Source organism: Hemiscyllium ocellatum, chromosome 10 (genome assembly GCF_020745735.1).
Source record: "Hemiscyllium ocellatum isolate sHemOce1 chromosome 10, sHemOce1.pat.X.cur, whole genome shotgun sequence".
Taxonomy (NCBI): Eukaryota; Metazoa; Chordata; class Chondrichthyes; order Orectolobiformes; family Hemiscylliidae; genus Hemiscyllium; species Hemiscyllium ocellatum.
In genome coordinates this window covers 4,699,145-4,723,357 of record NC_083410.1, presented here as the reverse complement: position 1 = coordinate 4,723,357, position 24,213 = coordinate 4,699,145, and the positions used below count along the sequence as shown (strand labels likewise).

The 24,213-nt window shown below is 42.1% G+C and overlaps 1 gene segment (V, D, J or C); it reads right to left on the bottom strand.

Moving 5' to 3' along the window:
* Positions 1-1,233: 1,233 nt before the first annotated feature.
* On the bottom strand, positions 1,234-22,771 carry LOC132819270 (immunoglobulin lambda variable 5-52-like). The segment is given in 3 exon segments: positions 1,234-1,247; positions 9,251-9,595; positions 22,697-22,771. Coding segments are annotated over 3 exon segments (411 nt in total).
* Positions 22,772-24,213: the final 1,442 nt, after the last annotated feature.

Genomic DNA, 24,213 nt, shown 5'->3' with positions numbered 1-24,213 from the left:
ATGCAGATGCCAAACAGGCTATTTTGAGTGCTTATGAATTGTTACCAGGGGTGTATAGATAGGGGTTCAGAAACATAAAGAAGGAACCAGGTCAGACTTTAGTTAAGTTCAAAAGAATTAAACATAGTCATTTTGATAGATGAGCGCTGGTCTTAAACATAGGTAAGACCTATGAAGCTCTCAGAGAAATTATTCTGCAGGGGAATTTAAAAACTCACTTCCAGAGATGATAAGAATTCATTTGGATGAACAGAAAGTTCAGGTAGTGAGAAGAATGGCAGAGATGGCAGATGAGTATGCATTGGTGTATAAGGCAAGCTTCCGGTAAGAATTTTATCCTGTGAGGGATAGAAGTTGGGAGGAGAGGAGATCCAACACAACTAAACAGAGTAGAGCACATTGGTAATAGTTTACCACAGGTGAGAAATGAAGCCCAAGAGGGCGAAAAGGAGGTGAAGAGCTTCAGGTGTTTCAACTCTGGTAAAGTGTCACAGTCACATAAAGTCATAGAAAAGTCACATAAAGTCATTAAAGAAAGGCACTGTGGGAAAAGATAAAAGGCTAAGCCAGTGGTTTTCGTGGAAATAGTAAAGAAACTCCCAGAAATTCGAGGAGCTGCTGGAGTGTGTACAGCCTAAGCAGGGGTTGAGTATTGAGTTAGTACCCGATCTCTATGAAGACTTCATCTCTGTGGGTAAAGTTTACTCAGGAAGAACAGGGGGAGAAAGGAAAGAAGTTATAATGTTGAGAGATATGAGATCTACTCAGTCTTTAATCATTCTCTAATCAGAGGCGATGAATGTATTTGCACTCTTTTAGACATGTTAACTGAAAGAAGAATGGTAATTTGTCAGATAGATGGACAGAAATTTCGCGTTCCCCTGTGTAAGATCAGTTTGGAGGGCCCACTCAAGATTGGGGAAGTTACAATGGGAGTAGTTGACAGTGTCATTTCCAGGAATGCCGCTTATTTTGAGGAATGGTTTAGCAGGATCCAAGATAGAAGTGACACCCCTTATTGTGGAGAAACCAAGGGAAGACCATGGAACTGAGGAGCTTAGAGAAAAATACCCTAGAATTTTTCGAGACTGTGCACTAACAAGGTCCCACTATCATAAGTCATAGTAAGAAGCAAAAACTAAAGAGAAAGGTGAAGGAGTTGAGGTTCAGTCAGAGCATTTGATGTAATGGTGCTGGAAAAAGCTGAATAGGTAGAGGGTCAGGCAGAAGTGTTTAGTCCTGAAAGGCTAATGGAATAACAACAGAAAGACAAGACAATAGATGCATACTTAGTAAAGGAATCAGATTATATTCCTGACGGTATTATCCTGAGATGAAAATTGAGACCATGGCAGGTTAGTGTAGAGGAGAATTGGGTGGAAGTGCACCAGATTGTATTGCCGGTAGTGTACAGTCAGGAAATGTTGCGGGTTGCGCATATATTACCAGAAGGAGGTCACTTAGGTGTGAAGAAGACTCAAGCTAAGATACAAAAGCATTTCTATTGGTCTGGACTGCACAAGGATGTGGTTAAGTTCTGTCGTATGTGTTAGACGTGCCAAATAGTAGGTAAGTCAGAGGCAGTAATAAAACCAGCACATTTGTCGCCAATTCCTGCATTTAAGAACCTTTTGTTATAATTGATTGTTTAGGACCCCTCTGGAAAACTAAAATTGGGAACCAGTGCTTGCTAACCGTAATGGATGTGTCGACCAGATTTCTAGAGGCAATTCAATTTGGAGTGCTTAGCTGACCATACAGCACTTTTAATCAAGTCGTACCATCCTGAATCCCAGGGAGCTTTGGAAAGGTGGCATCAGACCCTGAAGACCATGTTAAGAATGTACTGTCAGGATTACCCAAATGATTGGGGTAAAGTATCCCATTCATATTTTTGCCAGTTGAGCTGCTCCAAATGAATCAAGTCAGTTTACTCTCTTTGAGTTAATTTTGGACATGAAGTGAGAAGGACTTTGAAATTAATTTAAAAAAAATTAACAGGACAAAAGTTAGAGATCTCACACTTGCATTATGTATCTGAGTTGAGGGAGAGATTAAATTGGGTAGGTGCATTAGCTAAACAGCAGCAGAAGAGGTCACAACATAGAATGAAGCAGATGGCAAATAAGACATCTAAAATTTGGACGTTTTCCCATGGGGATGACATATTAAGATTGTTACTAGTAGGAGAAAAAATCAAATTGAGAAAATATCAAATTGAGAAAAAAATTAAGTCTGCTAAAGTATCTGGTAAAGATGCCAGACAGAAAGAAAACGTATCAAGTATGTGACGTGAATATGTTGAAACCTTATTATAATACACACAGAGCTGGATAACAGGTGTTAATTACAGCCCTGCAGAGTAAGAAATCAAATCCAGATATCATGAAGTTTGATGTGCTTCAAAATACGTTAAATAACAAGCAAGTCTTTGAGGAGTGGGATAGATTAGTGAACTATCTGTCTCATGAGCAAATAACCCGATTGAAAGGTTTATTGCAGCAATATGATGGCATATGCAAGAATTAGATAGGGAGGACTAATACTGATGTGCATGAGGTGGAAGTTGGGAATGCTGGTCCAATAAAACAACACTCCCATAGAATTAATCCTTTCAAAAACACACAGGTCTAGAAGGAAGTGAATGTGATGCTCAACGAAGATATCATCGAACCCGGGTCAGAAAGATAGAAGTTAGCCGATCATGTTAGTTCCCAAACCTGACAGGACTCAAATGATTTTGTGTGCCCTAACAGAAAGTTAATGCTGTAACAAAATCAGACTCATATCCAATGCCACGATTGGAGGACTGTATAGAGAACATTGATCAAGCCAGTTACATCACAACGTTTGATTTATTACGTGGTTATTGGCAGGTACCTTTATCAGAAAGAGCAAAAGAAGTTTCCATGTTTGTCACCCCAAATGGGCTACTTCAATTCAAAGTGATGCCTTTTGGAATTAAGAGCACACCAGCCACATTCCAAAGACTCATGAACAGAGTTATGGCTGGATGAAAGAAAACTGTGCAGTTTATCTGGATGGTGTAGTGATCTTTCGTAAGTCATGGAAAGATGACGTGGTACAGTTGGCAGAGCTCTTTCAACAACTATGAGCAGGAAATCTGGTAGTAAAGTTAAAGCAAACAGACTTCTCAGATCAGAGGTGACATTCTTGGGACATAACATAGGACATGGAAGGCTGACTCCAAGGAATGTGAAGGTGAAAGCCATCAAGGAATTTCCACGGTCAACCTCAAAGAAAGAGGTGCTTCGATTTTTGTGACAAAGCGAATTCTACTGGGTGTTTGTTCCAACCTTCAGCAGCGTGGTGGCACAGCTAACAGATTTACAAATGAAGAACACAAAATTTTGGTGGTGGGAATAATGCCAGGAGACGTTTGACAACTTATAAGCAGTGTTAACACTGCACAAGTTGAAGCTACACCAATTTTTTTGAAACCCTTCAAAGTTACAATTGATATAGGAGTTGAATCTGTGCTGCTAAAGGAAGATGATGATTGATTTGAATGGCAGTTTTCAAAGAAACTCAACACTTACCTGAGAAAATACTCCACCACTGAAAGAGAATTATTGAGCTTGGTACTGGCCTGATAATCGGAGACAGTTGTGTACATGGATCACAATCCTCTTACATGTTTGGAATGATTCAAAGAAGAATGGAACTATTTCATTGGAGACTTATGTTACGTACTTTTGATTCACATATTGTATATGTTGGGGGGGGGGTCATCAAAATGCGATAGCAGATGCGCTATCACAGATTTAATGGAAAATGTGGATAAAATTGGACAGATTCTGATGGTATATGTCTGCATGCAGAAATTAACATAAGCTTAGATTAATGACCCATGTTCTTCAGTGAACTGAAGAGAAATCATTGAGTCTTAATGGTGACTCTCAAGTGGAGATCATCACACTGATCCCACAGTGAGTGAATCCAGAGTGTGAGCCAGACTCCCTGAATCTGCTTGAAACCAGTGAAAGGCATTAGACAGGGAGCATCAAGGAACAGCATGTCCCCACCAGCCACAAGGACTATCTCAGCGAACTCTGGGAAATGGGATCAGTCAACTGCTTTCCCAGTCTTTCCCTCCATCCATCACATCCATGTTTATTCTGTCTTTGCCTATCTAGCGATGTATGTAAGAGGAGTTTATAACAGAGTTAGAATTTTAAACAGTAGAGCGATTTGTTGAATATTTGTAAGTGTTCATGAGTAGGTGCAGTCCATTCATTTGCAATGAGTAGTGATTCTTGTGACGTTCTGGCCACTGGTCAGTGCTCTCTGTGAATTTGGTTCCAAAATAGAGATAAAAGTGGAATTTGTGTGCTTCTTAAAATCGTGACCATTGGTGATGCCTCCTGGATTAGTGAGTCATGATTTCTAGAGCTATACCAAGGAAGAGGAATTAGGTTAGGGGGCTTGGCCAGGAATGATTTGAAAGAGAAGCGGTGAGGATCTGGGTGTGTTATTAGTGAACAAAGCAAGTGAAAGAAAGCATAAGGTTTGCTTCTGCATTGAAGTCTTGGCTCTGGAACTGGCAAAAAATTTCCTACACATTACAGTGCTTTAATTGATAATCTTCAAGGAGTTTTCCAAACGGAGGTTGATTGCGTTGGCGAATGAACCAAAGGCACCTTTACCTGGCAGAGCCTGAGAAGGTGCAGCATTTGAGAAACTGGCATGGCACTTTGTTTTAGAGGAAATAAACTGGAAAGGAGGTGATCTGGGGAGAGAAACATTGGAATCCAGTGATACTGAGATCCTCTTATGGCAGCTTGAGTCTGATGAAATATATGAAATGAAAGCACATGGTGCTGGAGAAACTCTACAGATCTGGCAGCATCTGTTTTTAGAGAAAGCGAGTTAACATTTCCCACTCTTCCTGCCTGCCATTGGGGTATCAGAGGAATTTACAGCTTAAGACTTGATCCTAGGGTGTCTGATTCAGAGGCAAGGACACTACCCATCACATCAGTCATAACGATGGTTTTGTTGCTAGAGGAGTACACTCATTGTGTATTTCCATATATATAGCAGTGTGGTCGGAAATTGCTATACTACCTATTTTACAGGATGATATGGAATTTAAAAAAATCGAGGGGGCAAAAGAAATATCAATTCTGGTATGGCATTTATGTGGATTGGAGTAAAAAGAAAAATCTCTGCCCTGTGGATGAAGACATCTCCATACATCTACTAATCCTAATTCTTTGTTCAGATCCACCAATTGTCTAGATCTGGGAGATACTCCTGCAGTACTCTTGGGAATCCTATCTATTTCTGGATCCATAATACAATTAAAGTCTCCCCCTATAATTGTATGACGGGCACCAAGAATCATCAATTTTAAGAAGGCCTTCGTTATAAATTTAAAGGGGTGTGCCGGGGGTGGGGGGGCAGTACAAATTTAAAATCCCATATTCCTCTCCATTTATAAGGGCTTTAATCAGAATATATCGTTCAGATTCGTCTTTTATCTGATTTAGGATTTTGAAAGGGAAATTCTTCCGAACAAGAATAACAACTCCCCTACTTTTTGAGCTAAAAGAATAAAAAAAGGCCTGATCAAATCCACCCTGTCATAATTTCAATCCAACAGATGTGTCTCCTGTAGGAGAGCTATATCAACTCTTTCCTTCTTAAGATTTGATAATATTTTCTTCCTTTTGACTGGCGAATTACTCCCCTTGACATTCCAGGTGCACCACTTAACCGACTGATCAACTATAATCGTCCGGGCAAATCCGAGACCCCTTGGGAGGGGAAACCCCATCCAAAACACCCCGAGCATAGAGCATATAAAATTCACAAAAATAAAGGCTCCCTAATACACTCACAACAGTATAATAAAAAAACTATTTCTAAATAATAAAAAAAATATTTAAATGGAGATTTTCCCCCTTATTCCCAGGGGGTATCACTTCTTTCCAAAGGTCCATCCTTTCCTCTCCCAACCAGTGCCCCACCCTTGACCCAGGCGCTCCTCAATAGGATGAGGAGAATTCAGATATAGTACAAAGCTAGAGTTAACAGTGAGCACCCTACCCCCCCCCCCCCCCCCACCCCCACACCCACACCTGGATATATTTGGTAATGTTAATACCATGTATAAACATATATAACTATAAAATTACAACCTCAACAAATAATAATTAAATATAATAATACAAAATAGCAAGGGAAAACAACCCCGCTCCTAGAGACAGAGGTAAAATAGAAGGTAACCACCTCCCCCCACCAACATTAACTAAACCCCCCAGCTTTTATATATATATATATATATATATATAATATATATATTCATACACACACACACACACACACACACACATATATACACGCGCACATATAGAAACATACACACATACATGCATATAATAATAAAAAAAACCCGAAGGGGGGGGGAGAAAATCGTTAAATAGAGAACAAATAAATAAATCCCTCTACCCAAGATAATATTAAACAGTAAGGTAAGAAAAAAGAAAAAGTGGGGGGGTATATAAACCAGAGTGGGGGGGAAAGGCAAACCAACATCCATTGTCTCTTACAATTTATCTAAGAGAGTCCAAAAATTCCTTAGCCTTTTCTGGCGATCCGAAGTTATACATGGATCCTTCATGGTTAAAGCGTAGCGTCGCTGGGTAGCGTAAGGAGTACTGAATATTTAAGTCCCTTAAACACTTCTTCGCCTCATCGAATGCCTTCCTCTTTTGGACCAGAGCCGGGGAAAAGTCCTGGAATAACCATATCTTGGATCCTTTACAGATCATGGCTTGGGAATCTTATCCAAGATTTCTAGAGGCTTCTAGGAGTATCTGCCTCTTCCTATAGCTCTGCAGCCGGAACAGGACTGCGCGAGGGCGCTGGTTCGGGCTGGGCCCGCATATTGCAACCCGGTAGGCCCATTCCACCCTTACCTGGCCTGATCCAGCCTCTAGATTTAACAGATGTGGCAGCCACTGCTCGAGAAATGCTGTAAGCTAGCCTACCTCTTCCTGTTCGGGAAGGCCCAGCAGATGAATATTTTTCGGCGACCTCAATTATCGAGGTCATCAATATGATTCTCTAAGGTCCGGACTCGCTGTTCGAGAGTCCGGACCTGATCCACGGCCGATTGCGCTGTAGTTTCGGAGGTTGCAGCCTTTAGCTCCGCCCCTCCGATTCGGCACTCGATTTCTTTAATGTTTCGGTCGTGCTTTTGCAGCGCGGCCGAGAGTGAGTCCCATCGATTTCGGGATTCTTCAATGAAAGCGTTGATCTTCGCATCCAACTTGGAGATGACTTCCATAAGGCTTGCCACGTAGGTCAGTCCCCTGAGGCGGCTATGGATGCCTCTGCTGCAGCTGGAGAGGGTGGGGGAGGGGTTCCTGCTTGCTGAGAGCTGCGGGCTCCCTTCCATTTAGTCATTTTTACTAAAGATTAGATTGTTTAAATTTAATACTAAGCAACTAATTAAATTAAATAGCTGTTTTAAATGATTTGGTGAGTGTGGTGGGGGTGGGTGGCCCACTTTGCCCAAGTTTTGGGAGGAACACAATAGATTCAGACTTGCTGGGTCTTCGCCATCTTGGATCCCCTCACCACCCTCCTTAAACAGTTGCACCACGTTTGCCAACCTCCAGTCTTCCAGCACCTACCTGTGACTATCGATGATACAAATATCTCCGCAAGAGGCCCATCAATCACTTCTCTAGCTTCCCACAGAGTTCTCAGATACGCCTGATCAGGTCCTGGGGATTTATCCACCTTTAACCGTTTCAAAACATCCAGCACTTCCTCCTTTGTAATCTGGACATTTTGCAAGATGTCGCCATCTACTTCCCTATGATCTATATCTTCCATATCCTTTTCCACAGTAAATACTGATGCAAAACAGAAACAGCATTTGACCTGTAGTGAAATGTATTGATTTGAAATGATAGAATGGTTCTACTAATGTCACTGTAAAGGGAAGTCCTACAGAATATCCACTGGAGACACTGAAGAGCCATAAGGTGCAGAGCAAGATCAAGGTAATCAGTCTGGTGACTGGACATTTTGAAATAAAAAGAAGGTTACATTTCATCATGATAAGCATCTGCTGTTCAAAACGAAGAGGCAACAGAGCCAAGGATTTCATCACGATTTCCAGAGATAAGGCTATCAATGATTCCATCTGAGGTTAGAGGATAGATGTATTTAGTCCTGGTCAAGTTTGAGTTTGCAGCATTGTAAAATCACAGGTCAAATGATGAAATGGTTTCCCTGGGGCTGACTTTGAGTTTCATTGAAACAGTGTTTGAGGTCGAGGTCAGAGTGGGCGTGAGAATTAAAATGAGAGTGAGTGGAAGCACAGCACTGATGGAGGATGTGAGCTTCAACACGACAGGCTACTGGGTATCTGTCAGATCCTCTGTTTCATCTCCCACGTCTTGCTGACAGTGCATTGAAGGTAACAATGTGCTTCGTTACTGGAACCGTTTTGATAACAATCTACCCCCAGCCTCCTGTCCTCACAAATGTCTCCCCCTCCCTGACACCTCTGGTGACTGATGAAAACCCACAAGCTGGATGAAGTGATCTGTGCTCCCTCTCCTTTCTGGACTCCACAATGATCCACTTGGTATCCCCTCTCCATTAGAGTGCTCCATACAGCGCAACATTCTTGAGCAAGGTCCACCAACAAGACATGCTTCAGATTAAGAAGATGGGGACTATGAGATATCACCAACACATTCTCCCCTTGTGTCAAAGGCCATCTGTCAACTGGCTGCCTTGGAGTTCCCACACTGAGAGTAGGCCTTGCTGAACAGGGTGCTAACCAGTTCGAGTCCCTGAAGCAGCTAGCTTCAGCCCAAAGCCCACTGTCCTTCATGAGTGGAGAAACACAGAATATCCTGTACCTTACTGAGGAGTGTCCCCCAGACAGACTACCACACTCACCCCCAGCAAATCAGGAGGGATCATTGGGGTCTAGAGATTTTTCATTTGCCAAGTGATAAATTGAAACATTCCACCAACAATTAGCCGATAAGAACTGTCTTCACCATGAAATTTACAATTGCTGATTTGATCTACTGTAAACAAGGTGAAATTTGAGTAAAAAAAATTCTCGTTGGCATTTGAAAAAAATTGAGCCGTTTGGTAAAATTGTAAAATAAATAATGTACTGTGATCCTTAATCCCAACTTGTCCATCACCCACACAATCAGAGGTCAGTTAGTATTATGTAAACAGGAGTTACCTGTTACAGTCAGCTGGGTTCCTGTCCCACTGATATCTCCCCATATTTCACAGAAATAGTTCCCGCTGTCACTGGGCTGCATGTTTGTGATGGTTAGAATGAAGCTGTTACTGTAGGTGTCTCTGGAAGACTGGAATCGCTTAGTGAATCCTGAGCTCTGTTGTGTGATGTTCCTCGTGTCCTGTGTTAAAACCCACTTCGTGTTATTCCCTGGTTGTTCCAGATACCAATGAACTTCTGTGTCTTTCACTGTGGCATTCTTCATGGTACACTGTAACCGGGCAGTGTGACCCTTGGTGACACATTTCAGGCTCGGAGACTGGAGAAGGATTGGGTCTTTTGCACCTTTAAGAGAAAATGTGTGAATAAATTAAAATTAGTCTGAAGCCTGTTAAATATCACAAACACTTAATGAAAACACGTCAGTTCATGTTACCTTCGGTAATATCTCGACCTATTATCAAGCAGCCTGATCTGGAAGACTCACGGATTACTTTAATTTGAAGATTAAGATGCAATGTTCAGCTGCCTCTGCCACTTCCTCCTAATTCACAAACTTGTTGCTTCTCCCTCCCTGATACCCAGTGACTGCAGAATCCTTCCAGTCTTCTTCCCATACTACCTTCTTATTTCCTAATGACTCAGTCCCTGTTTATTTCTTCTTCAACACTCTCCATGAGCTTCCTTCATCCTTTACAATGCAGCTCACAGAACTAGAGTTTCTTCAAACCCACTGTTATCAAAATCCTCCTCAAACAACTCCCCAGATCCATTTGTATTCCTACTGCTGCTGCTGCTAACTCTTCATCTAATCTCCAATCCTAATGCTCCAAAACAATCTTTTCAAATCCATCCAGTTCAGCTCCCAGCTCCCAGCCTTGAGCTTGGATCCTGCTCATCCATTTCTGGAGTTTCTTGCTAGCTCCCAATTCACTGAATTGATCTTCCATCCTCAGATTGTGATTTCCCCAGAGCTTTGTCCTACCAATCTCTCCAACCTCGTCCAGATCTAAAACCCCACAGTTCTTTGCTGCTCCAATGCTCTTTTCTCTCCCACTCCGAACTCTCCACTGGTACTCCAGTCTTCAGCTGCCTGAGGCTCTTTTCCAGAACCTGTTCCCTTAATCAGATTTCCCTCCAATTTCCAAATCTTTCTAAACCCAACATTTTGACCAACATGTCTGTCATTTCTCCTCATGTTTGACTTGAAGCCTCTGTTGGATTTTGCCCAGTGTCTATTTTTGTGAAACGCTTTGAGAGAAATTTTGTCTTTAGTCGTGTTACGAAATTGAAAGCATGTACTGTACCTTTAAGAGAGTGTGAATGCTGTTCTGTACTGAGAGCTGACAAGGACCTGTCTATATGACGAGATAGCAGTCTCAGAGTGTATACAAATGTTGAAAATATGTAACATTTGGCTGTGAAATGGATACCTGAGTTGGTTGCTCTTTTGACAATAATTCGAATTTAACAAATCAGTTTAAATTATGCCCTGGGATACTAAAACTTTATTGCGACTGAATTTATTGTTTTGCCAACCTCAGACTAATGAGACAATACAACATTGGGGATAGAAAAAAGGCAGGCATTATGAAAATTGGAATAGCAACTGCCATCAACACAGATCCAAGAGATTAGGAAACACTCTCTATTGAGTACCTTTTCAGAGGAAACATATTCACAGGAAAAAGAAAGAAGACAACCCAGCTGGAAGAGAACAGATACTGAAAACAACAGGAGCTGTGTGGTTTTGAACTTAAGTTGATGTAATTTTAACGTATGACTTATTGGAATAGTATATTGTTATAGAGTTGGAGGCAGGTAATACACTGCTAAGAGAAGGGGGATAGAGTTGTTAATAGTTATTGTTTAATGTCCACTTTTAGAGATAAAGAATAAATTGATATCATTTTCTTTAAATACTGGAATTTGGAATTCTCTAACTCATATTTAACAGATTAAGCGACAAGTTGAGCTTTTCTAGGCGTTTGGTTTAATTAACAGAGGGTTCACTGCTGTGTCGTAACAGTCTGGGGGCTCAGTTCTGAGATTTGAACAGGTTTAGACAGATCCAGTCTGAGGTTTAGACAGATTTGAACAGATTTGGTTTACAAAAGATCTGAGCAGATTTAAACGCTTGCTGATTAATGTCCGAGATCTTTAAACAAATTTTCGGTGAGATAATTTGTTTATTTTCGGTTACTTGTGGTTGGGTAAATTAAAAATGAGAGAAATGGCTCTTAATATGACTACAGAAGTTCTGGGGTTTGAAGATGCTTGCTAAATTTGCCAAGAAAGTTTAGAAAATCAAGGGAAGGGCATACTTTTAGAAGTAGTAAATAGAATTGGATTTAACCAGGGACAAAAGGAGAGCTGAAATTGTAATGGAGTTAGTCATGCACTTAGCTGTATCAGTGAAACAGACAATTGCAGTAAAGTTAGAAAAACTTAAATTGAAATTGAGGGAAACAGAGTTAGAAGATAAAGAAAGGGAAAGAAGAACCATAAGAGAAGAGAGAAAGAGACAGAGAAGAAAAAGAAAAGGAGAGAGGAAAAAGAAAGGGAGAGAGGAAAAAGAGAAGAGAAAGATAAAAATTGAGGAAAAAGAGAGAATGTTCTTAGCTGAGCAAAGAGAGAGAGAGGAGAAAACAAGAGAGAGAATTTGAACTTCAGAAGTTGTGAATTTGCCAGGAAAGTCAAGTTAACAAAGTAAAAACAATGACTGCAGATGCTGGAAACCAGATTCTGGAGTAGAGTGGTGCTGGAAAAGCACAGCAGTTCAGGCAGCATCCGAGGAGCAGGAAAATCCGATGTTTTGGGCAAAAGCTCTTCATTCCTGATGAAGGGCTTTTACCCGAAACGTTAGATTTTCCTGCTCCTTGGATGCTGCCTGAACTGCTGTGCTTCTCCAGCACCACTCTACTCCAAAGTAAAGTTAACAGGATGGAGATGAAGAGAGAAGGTAGTGATGTATACAAATATGTTGAAATATTGCCGCATTTTGATGAGAAAGTGATCAAAACCTTCTTTATTTCATTTGAAAAATTGACTGGGGAGATGGAGTGGTCAGAGAAGATTTGTGTAATGCTCATTCAGACTAAGCTGGCTGGCAGTGCTAGTGACGTATATGCAGTACTGTCAGATGAGGGGTTAAGAAATTATGCAGATGCCAAACAGGCTATTTTGAGTGCTTGTGATTTGATACCAGAGGTGTATAGACCAGGGTTCAGAAACATAAAGAAGGAACCAGGTCAGTCCTTTGTTAAGTTCGAAAGAATTAAACATAGTCATTTTGATAGATGGATGCAGTTCTTAAAAATAGATAAGACCCATGAGGCTCTAAGGGAGATTATCCTGCAGGGGAGTTTAAAAACTCACTTCCAGAGATGATAAGAATTCATTTGGATGAACAGAAAGTTCAGGTAATGAGAAGAGTGGCAGAGATTGCAAATGAATACGCATTGCTGCATAAGGCAAGCTTCTGGCAAGAATTTCATCCTGTGAGGGATAGAAGTTGGGAGAAGGGGAGATCTGACATTACAAAACAGAGATTAGAGCACGCTGATAATAGTTTGCCACAAGTGAGAAATGAAGCCCAAGAGGATGATAGGGAGGTGAAAGGCTTCAGGTGTTTTGATTGTGCTGCAGTGGGACACATACAGTCACAGTGCTGGTGGTTAAAGAAAGGCACTGAGGGAAAAGATATGGTAAAAGAGGCTAAACCAGTGGCATTAGTGGAAATAGTAAAGGAAACCTGTAGAAGAGCAGAGGTGCTGCAAGTGCCTGTGCACAGCCTTGGCAGGGGCTGGGTATTGAGTTATTACCCTATCTCTCGAAAGACTTCACCTCTGTGTAAAGCTTACTCAGTAAGATTAGGGGAATAGGGCAAGAAGTCACAATTTTGAGAGATAGGAGATCTAATCAGTCTCTAATCATTCTTTAATCATAAGAGATGAACGTAGTTGCACCCTTTCTGACATGTTATCTGAGAGTGTGGTAATTTGTGGAATAGATGGGCAGAAATTTAGCATTCCCCTGTGAAAGATCAGGCTGGAGAGCCAACTCAAGGCTGGGGTGGGGAAGTAACAGTGGAAGTGATTGACACAGTGTCAGTTCCAGGAATACAGTTGGTTCTTGGGAACGATTTAGCAGGATTCAAGGTGGGAGTGACGCCCCAAATTGTGGAGAAGCGAAAGGAAGACCAGGGAACTGAGGAATTTAAAGAAAAATACCCTGGATTTTCCTAGACTGTGTAATAATAAGATCCCACTATCATAAGCCACAGTAAGAAGCAAAAACTAAAGAGAAAGATGAAGTAGATAAGGTTCAGTTAGTGCACGCTCTGTTTGATGTAATGGTGCAAGAAAAACCTGGACAGGCAGAGAGTCAGGCAGAAGGATTAATTCTGAAAGGCTAACTTGCTTACAACAGAAAGGTGAAATAATAAAAGATTATATATATATACATATTTTGATGCATACTCAGAAAAGGAATCAGAATGTATTCCTGAGGGTTTTAATCTTAAAGATAAAACCCTAAGATGAAAATGGAAATCATGGCAGGTTGGTACAGAGGAGAGATGGGTAGAAGTTCACCAGATTGTGTTGCTGGTAGCATACAGACAGGATGTGATTTGGAAAGCACACAAATTAGTAGGAGGTCACCGAGGTCTGAGGAAGACTCAGGCTAGATTAGATTACTTACAGTGTGGAAACAGGCCCTTCGGCCCAACAAGTCCACACCGACCCGCCGAAGCGCAACCACCCATACCCCTACATTTACCCCTTACCTAACACTACGGGCAATTTAGCATGGCCAATTCACCTGACCCGCACATCTTTGGACTGTGGGAGGAAACCGGAGCACCCGGAGGAAACCCACGCACACACGGGGAGAGCGTGCAAACTCCACACAGTCAGTCGCCTGAGTCGGGAATTGAACCCGGGTCTCAGGCGCTGTGAGGCAGCAGTGCCAACCACTGTGCCACCGTGCCGCCCACTAAGGTACGAAAGGTGCTGCTAAGGTACGAAAGCATTTCTATAGGCCTGGAATGTACAAGAATATGGTTAAATTTTGCCAAACATGTCATACATGCCAAATGGTAGACAACTCACAAGCAGTAATAAAACCAGCACCTTTGTTGCCAATTCCTGCATTTGAAGAACTTTTCATGTGGGTTATGATTGAATGTGTAGGCCCCCTCTGGAAAACTAAAATTTGGGACCAGTACTTGCTAACCATAATGGATGTGTCTACCAGATTTCTGGAGGCAATTCCATTACAGAATATAAATGCGAAAAAGGTGGTAGAGGAGTTAGTATATTTCTTTATGTGGTGTGGGCTACACAGAGCGATTAGGCCAGACCAAGGGTCGAATCTTACTGCTTGGCTGTTTAATGAAATCATGCTTAGCTTAGGCATACAGCACTTTTAATCACGTGCGTACAATCCTGAATCCCACGGAGCTTTGGAAAGATGGCATCAGACCCTGAAGATCATGTTGAGAATGTACTGTCAGGATTACTCAAATGATTGGGATAAAGGTATCCCATTTGTATTGTTTGCCATTAGAGATGCCCCAAATTGACTCAGTTTGCTCCCTTTGAGTTAATATTTGGATCTGAAGTGCGAGGTCCTTTGAAATTATTTAAAGAAAACATTACAGGGCCGAAGTCCGAGATCTCATACTTGGATTATGTGTCTGAGGTGAAGGAGACATTAAATCAGGTAAGAGAGTGAACTAAACCGCAGCAGAAGAGGGTGCAGCATAGAATGAAGCAGGTGGCAAATAAAATCTTGAAAACGCAGACATTTTCCCATGGTGATGAGATGTTAGTTGTGTACCAGCGGTAGGAGATAACTTGAAAGCCAGGTTTAGTGGTCCCCATCAAATTGAGAAAATATTAAGTCAGGTAAACTATGTGATAAAGATGCCGGAGAGGAAAAATCTGTATTGGATATGTTGTAAAAGATGTTGAAACTTTATGGTAATAGACAGGAAACTGGAGAAGCAGGTTTTAGTTACTGCCACACAGAGTGAGGAATCAAATCCAGATGTCATGGAGTTTGATGTGTCTCAAAATATGTTAAATAATGAGCAAGTCTTTGAGGAGTGGCATTGATTAGTGAACTATCTGTCTCAGGAGCAAAGAGCCCAGTTGAAAGGTTTGTTGCAGCAGTATGAAGACGTATGCAGAAATAGGGAGGACTATTATAGTTGGGCATGAGGTGAAAGATGGGAATGTTGTTCCAATAAAACTACACCGATTTAGACTTAATCCTTTCAAAGCCACACAGGTCTAGGAGGAAGTGAACAAAGATGGCATCAAACCCGAATCAGAGGGATTAAAGATAGCCGCTTGTCTTAGTTTGCAAACCTGACTGGACTCAAAGATTTTGTGTGGACTATTAGAAAATCTATGCTGTAACAAAATTGGACTCATACCCAATCCCACAATTGGACGGCTGTAACGAGAACATTGGACAAGCCAGTTACATCACAACATTTGACGTATTGCATGGAAATTGGCAGGTACCTTTATTAGAAAGAGCAAAAGAGGTTTCCATGTTTGTCACCTCAAATGGGCTATATCAATTCAAAGTGATGCCTTTTGAAATGAAGAACACACCAGCCACGTTCCAAAGATTCATGAACAGAGTTATGGGTGGATGAAAGTAAACTGCTGTTTAGCTGGATGATGTAGTGATCATTAGTGAGTTCATGGAAAGATCACGTAGTACAACAAGCAGAGCTTTTTGAATGATTATGAGAAGCAAAACAGGTAATAAACTTAAAGAAGACAGAATTCACAAAGGCAGAAGTGACATTCTTGGGACATAACATGGGTCATGGAAGGCTGACCCCAAGGAATGTGAAGATGAAAGCCATCGAGGAATTTCCACAACCATCCTCAAAGAAAGAGGTGCTTTGATTTTTGGGCAAGGCGGATTCTACCGGATGTGTGTCCCGATCTACAGCAGTGTGGTGGCACCGCTAACAGATTTACTAATGAACATAAATTTTTGGTGGCGGGAACAATGCCAGCAGGCATTTGACAATTTAAAAGCAGTATTAACCACGGCACCAGTTTTAGCTACACCAAATTTTTTGAAACCCTTCAAAGTTGCAATTGATGCTAGCGATATAGGAGTTGGAGCTGTACTGCTACAGGAAGTCGATGATGGAATTGAATGGCCAGTTAGATACTTTTCAAAGAAACTTGACATTCACAGAGAAGACAATGTACCACTGAAAGAGGATTATTGAGTTTGGCACTGCCTGACAACATTTTAAAGTTTATGTGACGAACAATGTGTTGGAGCCAGTTGTGTACATGGATCACAATCCTCTAACGTTCTTGGAGTGATTTAAAGTCAAAAATGTGAGACTGTTTCATTGGAGTCTTATATTACAGACTTCTAATTTACATATTGTAAATGTTGTAGGTCATAAAAATGTGATAGCAGATGCGTTATCGCAGATTTCAAGGAAAAAGTACATGTAAAATTGGACAGATTACAGAATATATGTGTGCAGAAATTATTATGAACTTAGAATAATGACCCATGTACTTTCGTGAATTGAGGAAAAATCATTGAGTCTTCATGATGACTCTCAAGGGGACATCCATCACATTGATCCCACAGTGAGTGGATCCAGAGTATGAGGCAGACTCCCTGAATCTGCTTGAAACCAGTGAAAGTCATTAGAGAGGGAACATCAAGGAACAGCATGTCCCCCCCCAACCAAAAGGATTATCTCAGAGAACTCTGGGAAATGGGACCAGTCAATTGCTTTCCATAGTCTTTCCCTCCATTCATCACACCCACGTTTATTCTGTCTTTGCCTATCTAGCGATGTATGCAAGAGGTTAGAATATTAAACAGTGGAGCGATATGTTGAAGGTTTGTAAGCTGCCATCCATACATCTGCAATGAGTAGTGATTCTTGTGATGTACTGGCACCTGTTGAGTGCTCTCTGTGAACCTGGTTCCAAAAAAGAGGTAAAAGTGAGATTTGCGTGCTTCTTAAAATCGTGACCATTTGTGATGCCTCCTGGATTAGTGGGTCATGATTTCTAGAGCTATACCAGGGAAGAGGAATAAGGTTAGGGGGCTTGGCCAGGAGTGATTTGAAAGAGAAGCAGTGAGGATTTGGGTGTGGGGTATTAGTGAACAAAGCAAGTGAAGGAAAGCATAAGGTTTGCTTCTGCATTGAAGTCTTGGCTCTGGAACTGGCAAAAGCTTTCCTACAGCTGGCAGTATTTTCATTGATAGTCTTCAAGGAACTTTCCAATCCCAGGTTGATTGAATTGGTGAATAAACTGAAGGTGCATTTACCTGACAGAGCTAAGAAGGTGCAGCATTTGAGAAACTGGCATGGCACTTTGTTTTAGAGGAAATAAACTGGAAAGGAGGTGATCTGGGGAGAGAAACATTGGAATCCAGTGATATTGAGATCCTCTTATGGCAGCTTGAGTCTGATGAAATATATGAAATGAAAGCACATGGTGCTGGAGAAACTCTACAGATCTGGCAGCATCTGTTTTTAGAGAAAGCGAGTTAACATTTCCCACTCTTCCTGCCTGCCATTGGGGTATCAGAGGGATTTACAGCTTAATGATCATCAACACATTTGGCCTCATTGTGAATTTATCTTCCTTGGCCATTGGTCCTGGAGTGGGACTTGACCCTAGGGTGTCTGATTCAGATGCAAGGACTCATTGTGTATTTAGGCTGAACTTGTATCAGCCCTTTGTTCCCGTCCAATTGGAATTCTGTGGCAGTTGCAACCATCATGTTATAAAAAGGACAGAGAGCCATTGAAGATGAAGCAAAATAGCTCTGCCAGCATGAAAACAGATCCATGAAGTTATTTGTAACAGGGAGAGATAAAGAAGTTCAGGGAATTCTTTCATCACCATGCTGTTATGATCCCAGCAGGTGACATCTCTTGATAAGACAGAACTCAAAATTAAATCAGGCCCAATAGATTGTGTTTCTTTTAGCTGAATTGTTGGTAATTCTCTGAATCAAGGCACACAAGCCTGTTTATTGTCTTTTCAACAACAAATAAGAATTTATCTCACAATATAAAAGAAAAATGAAAATAAATCAATTCAATTTTTTATCAAAATGTAGAAAACAGTTCAAAAGATCTAAAATCCAGAGCAAAGCAAATTCTGATTCGTTAATATTCTTAAGGGAAAGAAACAGCCACCCTTACCAGGCTTGGCATACATGTGACTCCAGACCCACATCAATGAGGTTGACTCTAAACTGCCCTCTGCCCTTATTTGACTGGGTATTTAGTGCTGGCCAAGCTAGCCCAATGCTCTCATCCCATGAATTAAATAAAAATCCCCTCCCCACTCCCTGACTTGCTCCCCTCTTCGAGAAGAAAGTGAGAACTGCAGATACTGGAGATCAGACTCTGCCCGAAACATTGATTCTCCTGCTCCTCGGATGTTGCCTGACCTTTTGCTTTTCTAGCACTACAGTCTCAACTCTTGTTCCCCTCTTTCTGCACTCCACATTGGAACCCTTTCCCATCTGGCACACTTGCACCTGTCACCCTAACCCTGTCCTAGTTAGTATCCTACTGAGCTGGCACTCACCCCTGGTATCCTATTTACTCCGTCCCTATACCAGTCTGGCTCCCTACCCTCCCAGCACTGAACCCTCACGCTTACCTGACATCCTTAAATTTTAACAGCAACTGCTAAAGTGGCTGCCTGTGATTCTTTACATTTTGACCTCTTATTACATTGAATGTTTCCTTTTAATTGCAGAAGGTGGCAGTTGACAGCTGTTTGTCTTCCTGTGACATTCTGTGCTCCACAAAAAATGTCAGAATAGAAATACGGCTCTACATTTCTGAAGGAGTCCTGATTCCAGATATGTAACCAGTAACAGCTCCATCTGACAATCAGAAAGCTGCAGCTCAGTGACACCAATACCTTAATTTATGAGATTTGGGGGAAAGTCTTTGTGAAACGAAGTGGTAATTGGAGAGAGATTGCCACTCAGTGGAAATTCCAACCCCTTGAGATTAGGCTTTTTGCTTTTATGGTGTCCCTGACTTCCCTTGTCAGCCATGGTTGCCTCATCCTTCCCTTAGTAAGTTCCTTCTTCCTCGGGATGAATTTCTGCTGTGCCTCCCAAATTACACCCAGAAACCCCTGCCATTGCTGCTCCGCTGTCTTCCATGCTGGACTCCCTTCCAGTCAACTCTGGCCAGCTCCTCCGTCATGTTTTTGTCTTAATCTTTGCTCAGTTTTAATCCTGTTACATGTGATTCAATTATCTCCTTTTCAAACTGCCATGTGAATTCTATCATCTCATGGTCACCGGTTCCTTGGGATTCTTTGACCTTAAACTCCTGAATCGACTCTCATTACATCTGTACTGCACCGTCTGAGAGACACAGGAATGAGGGGCTTGAGGGCTGCAACAATTGGGAGGATCCACTTCGGGGCCAGGGTGGAGTTGAGGATGGGGAATAGTAAATGGTTTCATGTTGTGGATGGGCTGAATCTCCAAACGAAGAGCAGGGTGAGCTCAGCCGGGAGCACTGCAGCTCCCTCTAGCCCTAAGGTGCAACCATGAATGACCTTTCCTCCAACGATAGATCAGAAATGATTGCATAATGTTCAGCACCATTTGTGACTCCTCAGACACTGAACCAGTCCATGTTGAAATGCAGCAAGGTCTGGACAATATCCAGGTTTGGGCTGACGTGTGATAAGTAAAACCTGCATCACACATGTGCCAGGCAGTGACCCCCATCTCGATTAAGAGGCGATCTCATTGCTGTTCCTTAACATTCAGTGGTATTGCCATGACACAATCCCCCACTATCAATATCGAGGAGTTATCGATGACCCGAAACTGACCTGCACTCATCATGAAAACACAGGGAGAGCAGGTCAGACCCTAGGTATCCTGCAGTAAGTAACTGACCTCCTAACTCCTCAAAGACTGTCCACCACCTGCAACCCCCAGTCAGGAGTGTGGTGGATGACTTGCCTGGATGGGTGCAGTTCCAACAACACCAAAGAAACTTGCTACCATCCAGGATGAAGCAACCTCTTGACTGGTATCACGTCCACAACTGTCCACTCCACCACCGACGCACAAACACAACAGTGTGTACACTCCGCCACAGAGCTCCCTGCCCTGAGAGAGACACTGGCAGGAGAAGGTCAGCTCCAGGAACACAGTGACAGATACACTTTCTTCTGGAAGGGGGCATTTAGGAAGAACATAACTCCATGGAGATGGGGGCGGCGGCGGGGGGAGGGTTAGGAGAGGACATGCTGACTGAGAATGTAACAAGGGAAGGAATGGGTTCACAATCTGTAGGAGTTGAACTCAGTATTGAGCTCAAAGTTGTAAATGAGAATTTCTGGGGAAAGGTCACTGGAGCTGAAATGTCAGCTTTGACTCATCTCTACAAATGCTGCCAGACCTGTGGAGCTTTTCCAGCAAATTCTGTTTCTGATTTCCAGCATCCACGGTAACTTCCTCTCATCCACCTTCTCTCCAGAGAGAACAGCCCCAACGTCTTCAATCTGTCCTCATCGCTGAATTTCCTCATCCTTCGAACCATTTTCTGAAATCACCTTTACACTCTCTCTCCAAAGCAGTCACATCCTTCCTGTGGTGTGGGACCTATAACTGCACAGAATACTTCAGCTGGAAATGAACAAGGGTCTTGTATAAGTTCCACAACAGCTCCCTGCTTTGTACAGACAGACGGAGAGTGAGGTTAATAAAGCAGGCAGGTCCTCGGAGTGTGCAGGAAGTGATTGACAAGAATGATTCGAGGGATGAGGAACTTCAGGGATGAGGAGAGATTGAAGATGTTCGGAACTTTCTGTCTGGAGACAAAGCGCCTGAGAGGAAATCTGATTTAGATTTTCAAAATCATGATCAGGCTAGACTGAAATGGTCTCCAGGGATACAGGGAAAACAGAGGAGATTGGCACGAGGTAACGATGATCGTTTGAAGAGCTGGTACAGACACAATGGGCAGGATGGCTTCTTCTGTGCTGTAACAATTCTCTGATTCTGCTCTTCTCCCTTGAGCCTACACTCGTTCCCATCCTGGCCCTGATCCACATAGCTCCCTCCACCCATTGTCCAAGCTCCTGTTTCTGGAGCATTCAATAACTCCCTACCCCCTGAAACCATTTGCTACCACAGCCCTAAAATTCAATTCATCCACATTTCACTACCTCCTATCACAAATATCCAGTATCCAGTACCCTCAGTCTAACCCAATGACCCTACCGTGGAATGCACAGACCTGCCAATGAGACCTATCCCTCTCCCCTCATACCTCTGCATGATCTGCTTTAATTTTGACAAGGTCTTTGAGAAGGTGCAACACCAGAGGCTGCCAAATAATGTCATAACCCATAGTGTTAGGAACAAGGTATTGGCATGGAGAGGGATTGGTTGGCTGGCAGAAGGCAGAGAGTAAAGGTAAAAGATGTTAACCAGTGAGTAATGGAGTTATATTGGTGTCAGTGTGGGGTCTAGAGTTGGTCATGTTATACATTATTGATATGGTCATCGTAACTGAGGGCAATGCTGCTAAAGTTGCAGATGGCACAAAGCTATATGCATAGACTACTTTTAAGCAGGGAAAGGCTTCAGAAATCTAAAGCTGAAAGCGATTTTCATAATCCGAGTTCAGGATTCTCTCAAGGTTAACATCCAGGTTCAGTTTACGGTTAGGAAGGCAAATGCAGTGTTGGCGTTCATTTCAAGAGGGCTGGAATACAAGAGCAGGGGTGTAGTGTTGAGGCTGCATAAGGCACTGGTCAGACTGCATTTGGAACATTATGAACAGTTTCAGCAATGTACTTAAGGAAAGATATGTTGGCAATTGAGGGATTTGGTCAGAGCAATTCAGGTTTACATCTTGTTCGTTTGACTATTCAGAGGCGCTCAGAAGGGCACACTGGCTGGGTAAAAGTCCTAGTGCCTTCTGAAACATCTCTTTTGGATTATTAAGACAATTCCCCAGTTTCTAACAATTGCTTCAAGACATTCCCCCCACCAACCCCCGTATTAGTGAAAGAAGGAGACTCACAAGAGTATCACAGAGTCGCATTGTGTATTGAGGAGTCTATTTGATGGACAGATATTGAATGTTCATTTACTTGACCGTAATGTGGTCATTTTTAGAGGTTCAGTGCTTCAGTCAGAATCTTTGTGCAGAGTTGACAGACACGGGAGTCCGATAGTGGGACAACTGGACAGCATTATTCAGTGTCACATCTCACACTGTATGTTCCCATTGCATTATGAGAACGCCCAATTTCACCTTAAGTCGGAAATTATGAATTACAAAATACCGACTCAAACACCAGCACACAATCCAAAAATGAAACTCAAACAAGAACTCTATGGAAACAATTCCAAGCATTTACTTACCCACTGTGACAGAGAGCATTAAAGGTAAGATGAAGAATTTCAGGAAAAACATTTCTAATAAAAGTGTTTTTTCAATTGCTGTCCTTTCTCAGACTTGCATTGCAGCATCTCTGCAACATGGAATGGCTTGAGGTTTTTGCTTAAAGTACAGCACAGATAGAGGAAGGAGGAAGTGGGCTGGACAACAATGAAGAAATTTGCTGGAAATATATTGACACGTTCCAGCTCAACAGTGAGGCCATGCTTCCTGTTTCTCTCCATCTCTCCGGATGCAAGTGAGCTGCTGAGGTGTGAGGTTGAGCTCCACAGTGAATAATTTCAGCATTACAGGCACAGTACTAGCAGCAAAGTGGTGTCCACGTTGTGTCCATTCATATCCCTGACTTGAACTGTCTCTCTGATAGGAACTATCCCGCAACATAACCTTGTCTCCTACAGGAACCATGAAGACTGAGATTTGTCACAGATTTCTCCCATCAGGATCCTTCACAGAAATAGCAGCCCAAGGGGAAATTAACATTAATGCTGTATGAGAGGAGACTGCTAATTGGGTTGAATGTGGATTCTGATTGGTGGAAGTGTTGCCACACACACTCTGATTTCATTGTTGGGTGGCTGAAGAGTGAAATATGAGGCCACAACTTTCTAATAATTGCTTCAAAATCTTTTTTTAAATAATGAATTCAGCATTACAATCATTTAAAGCAATAGGGAGCAGGGTATTTGGAGATAGCTGATTCCCTGTGATAATATCGAATCTACATTGCAATAATTAATCAATAAAATCTTCACTGAACAAGAAATGTTGGCCACAGCTCTACCTGAAGATACTTGCAGATAATTCCCCTTTAAACTTCCCAGAATCTTCAAATCCAACAACAGATGAAATGGATATTCAAATAAATATCCTGGAATCTGCTCATTTGTTTCTGGGACATGGGTGTCACTGGCTGAGCCAGCATTTGTTGTTTGTCCCTTGCCCCATTGAGAAATTGGGGGTGAGCTGCCTTCTTGAACCACTGCAGTCCAAATGGTGAAGGTGGACCCACAATATCCTTAGGGAGGGAATTCCAGGATTTTGACTCAGTCACGCTGAAAGTACGCAATTCAGTTCCAAGTCCGGATGGTGATTAGTGTTCCCATGTGACTGCTGTGCTTGACCTTCTAGGTGGAAGTGGTCGTGAGGTTGGAAGGTGCAGTCTGAGGACCTTTGTTGAAGTTCTGCAGTGCATCTTGTAGATAATACACACTGCTGCTGCTGAGTGTCAGTGGCTGAGGGAGTGGATGCTTCTGGATGTGGTGATAATCGAGAGAGATCGATGGATGACCTTGTAGAGGTTTATAAACAATGAGAGTTATAGGTAAGGTGAATGAGAGATCTCTTTTCTGTAGAGGGGGGGGATTTCAAGACTATCGGACAAATCGTTAAGGTGAGGAGTGAAATATTTAAAAGCAACATGAGGACCAACTTGTTTTTTACACAGTGCTTCATGTGTGGAATGAACTTCCAGTGGAAA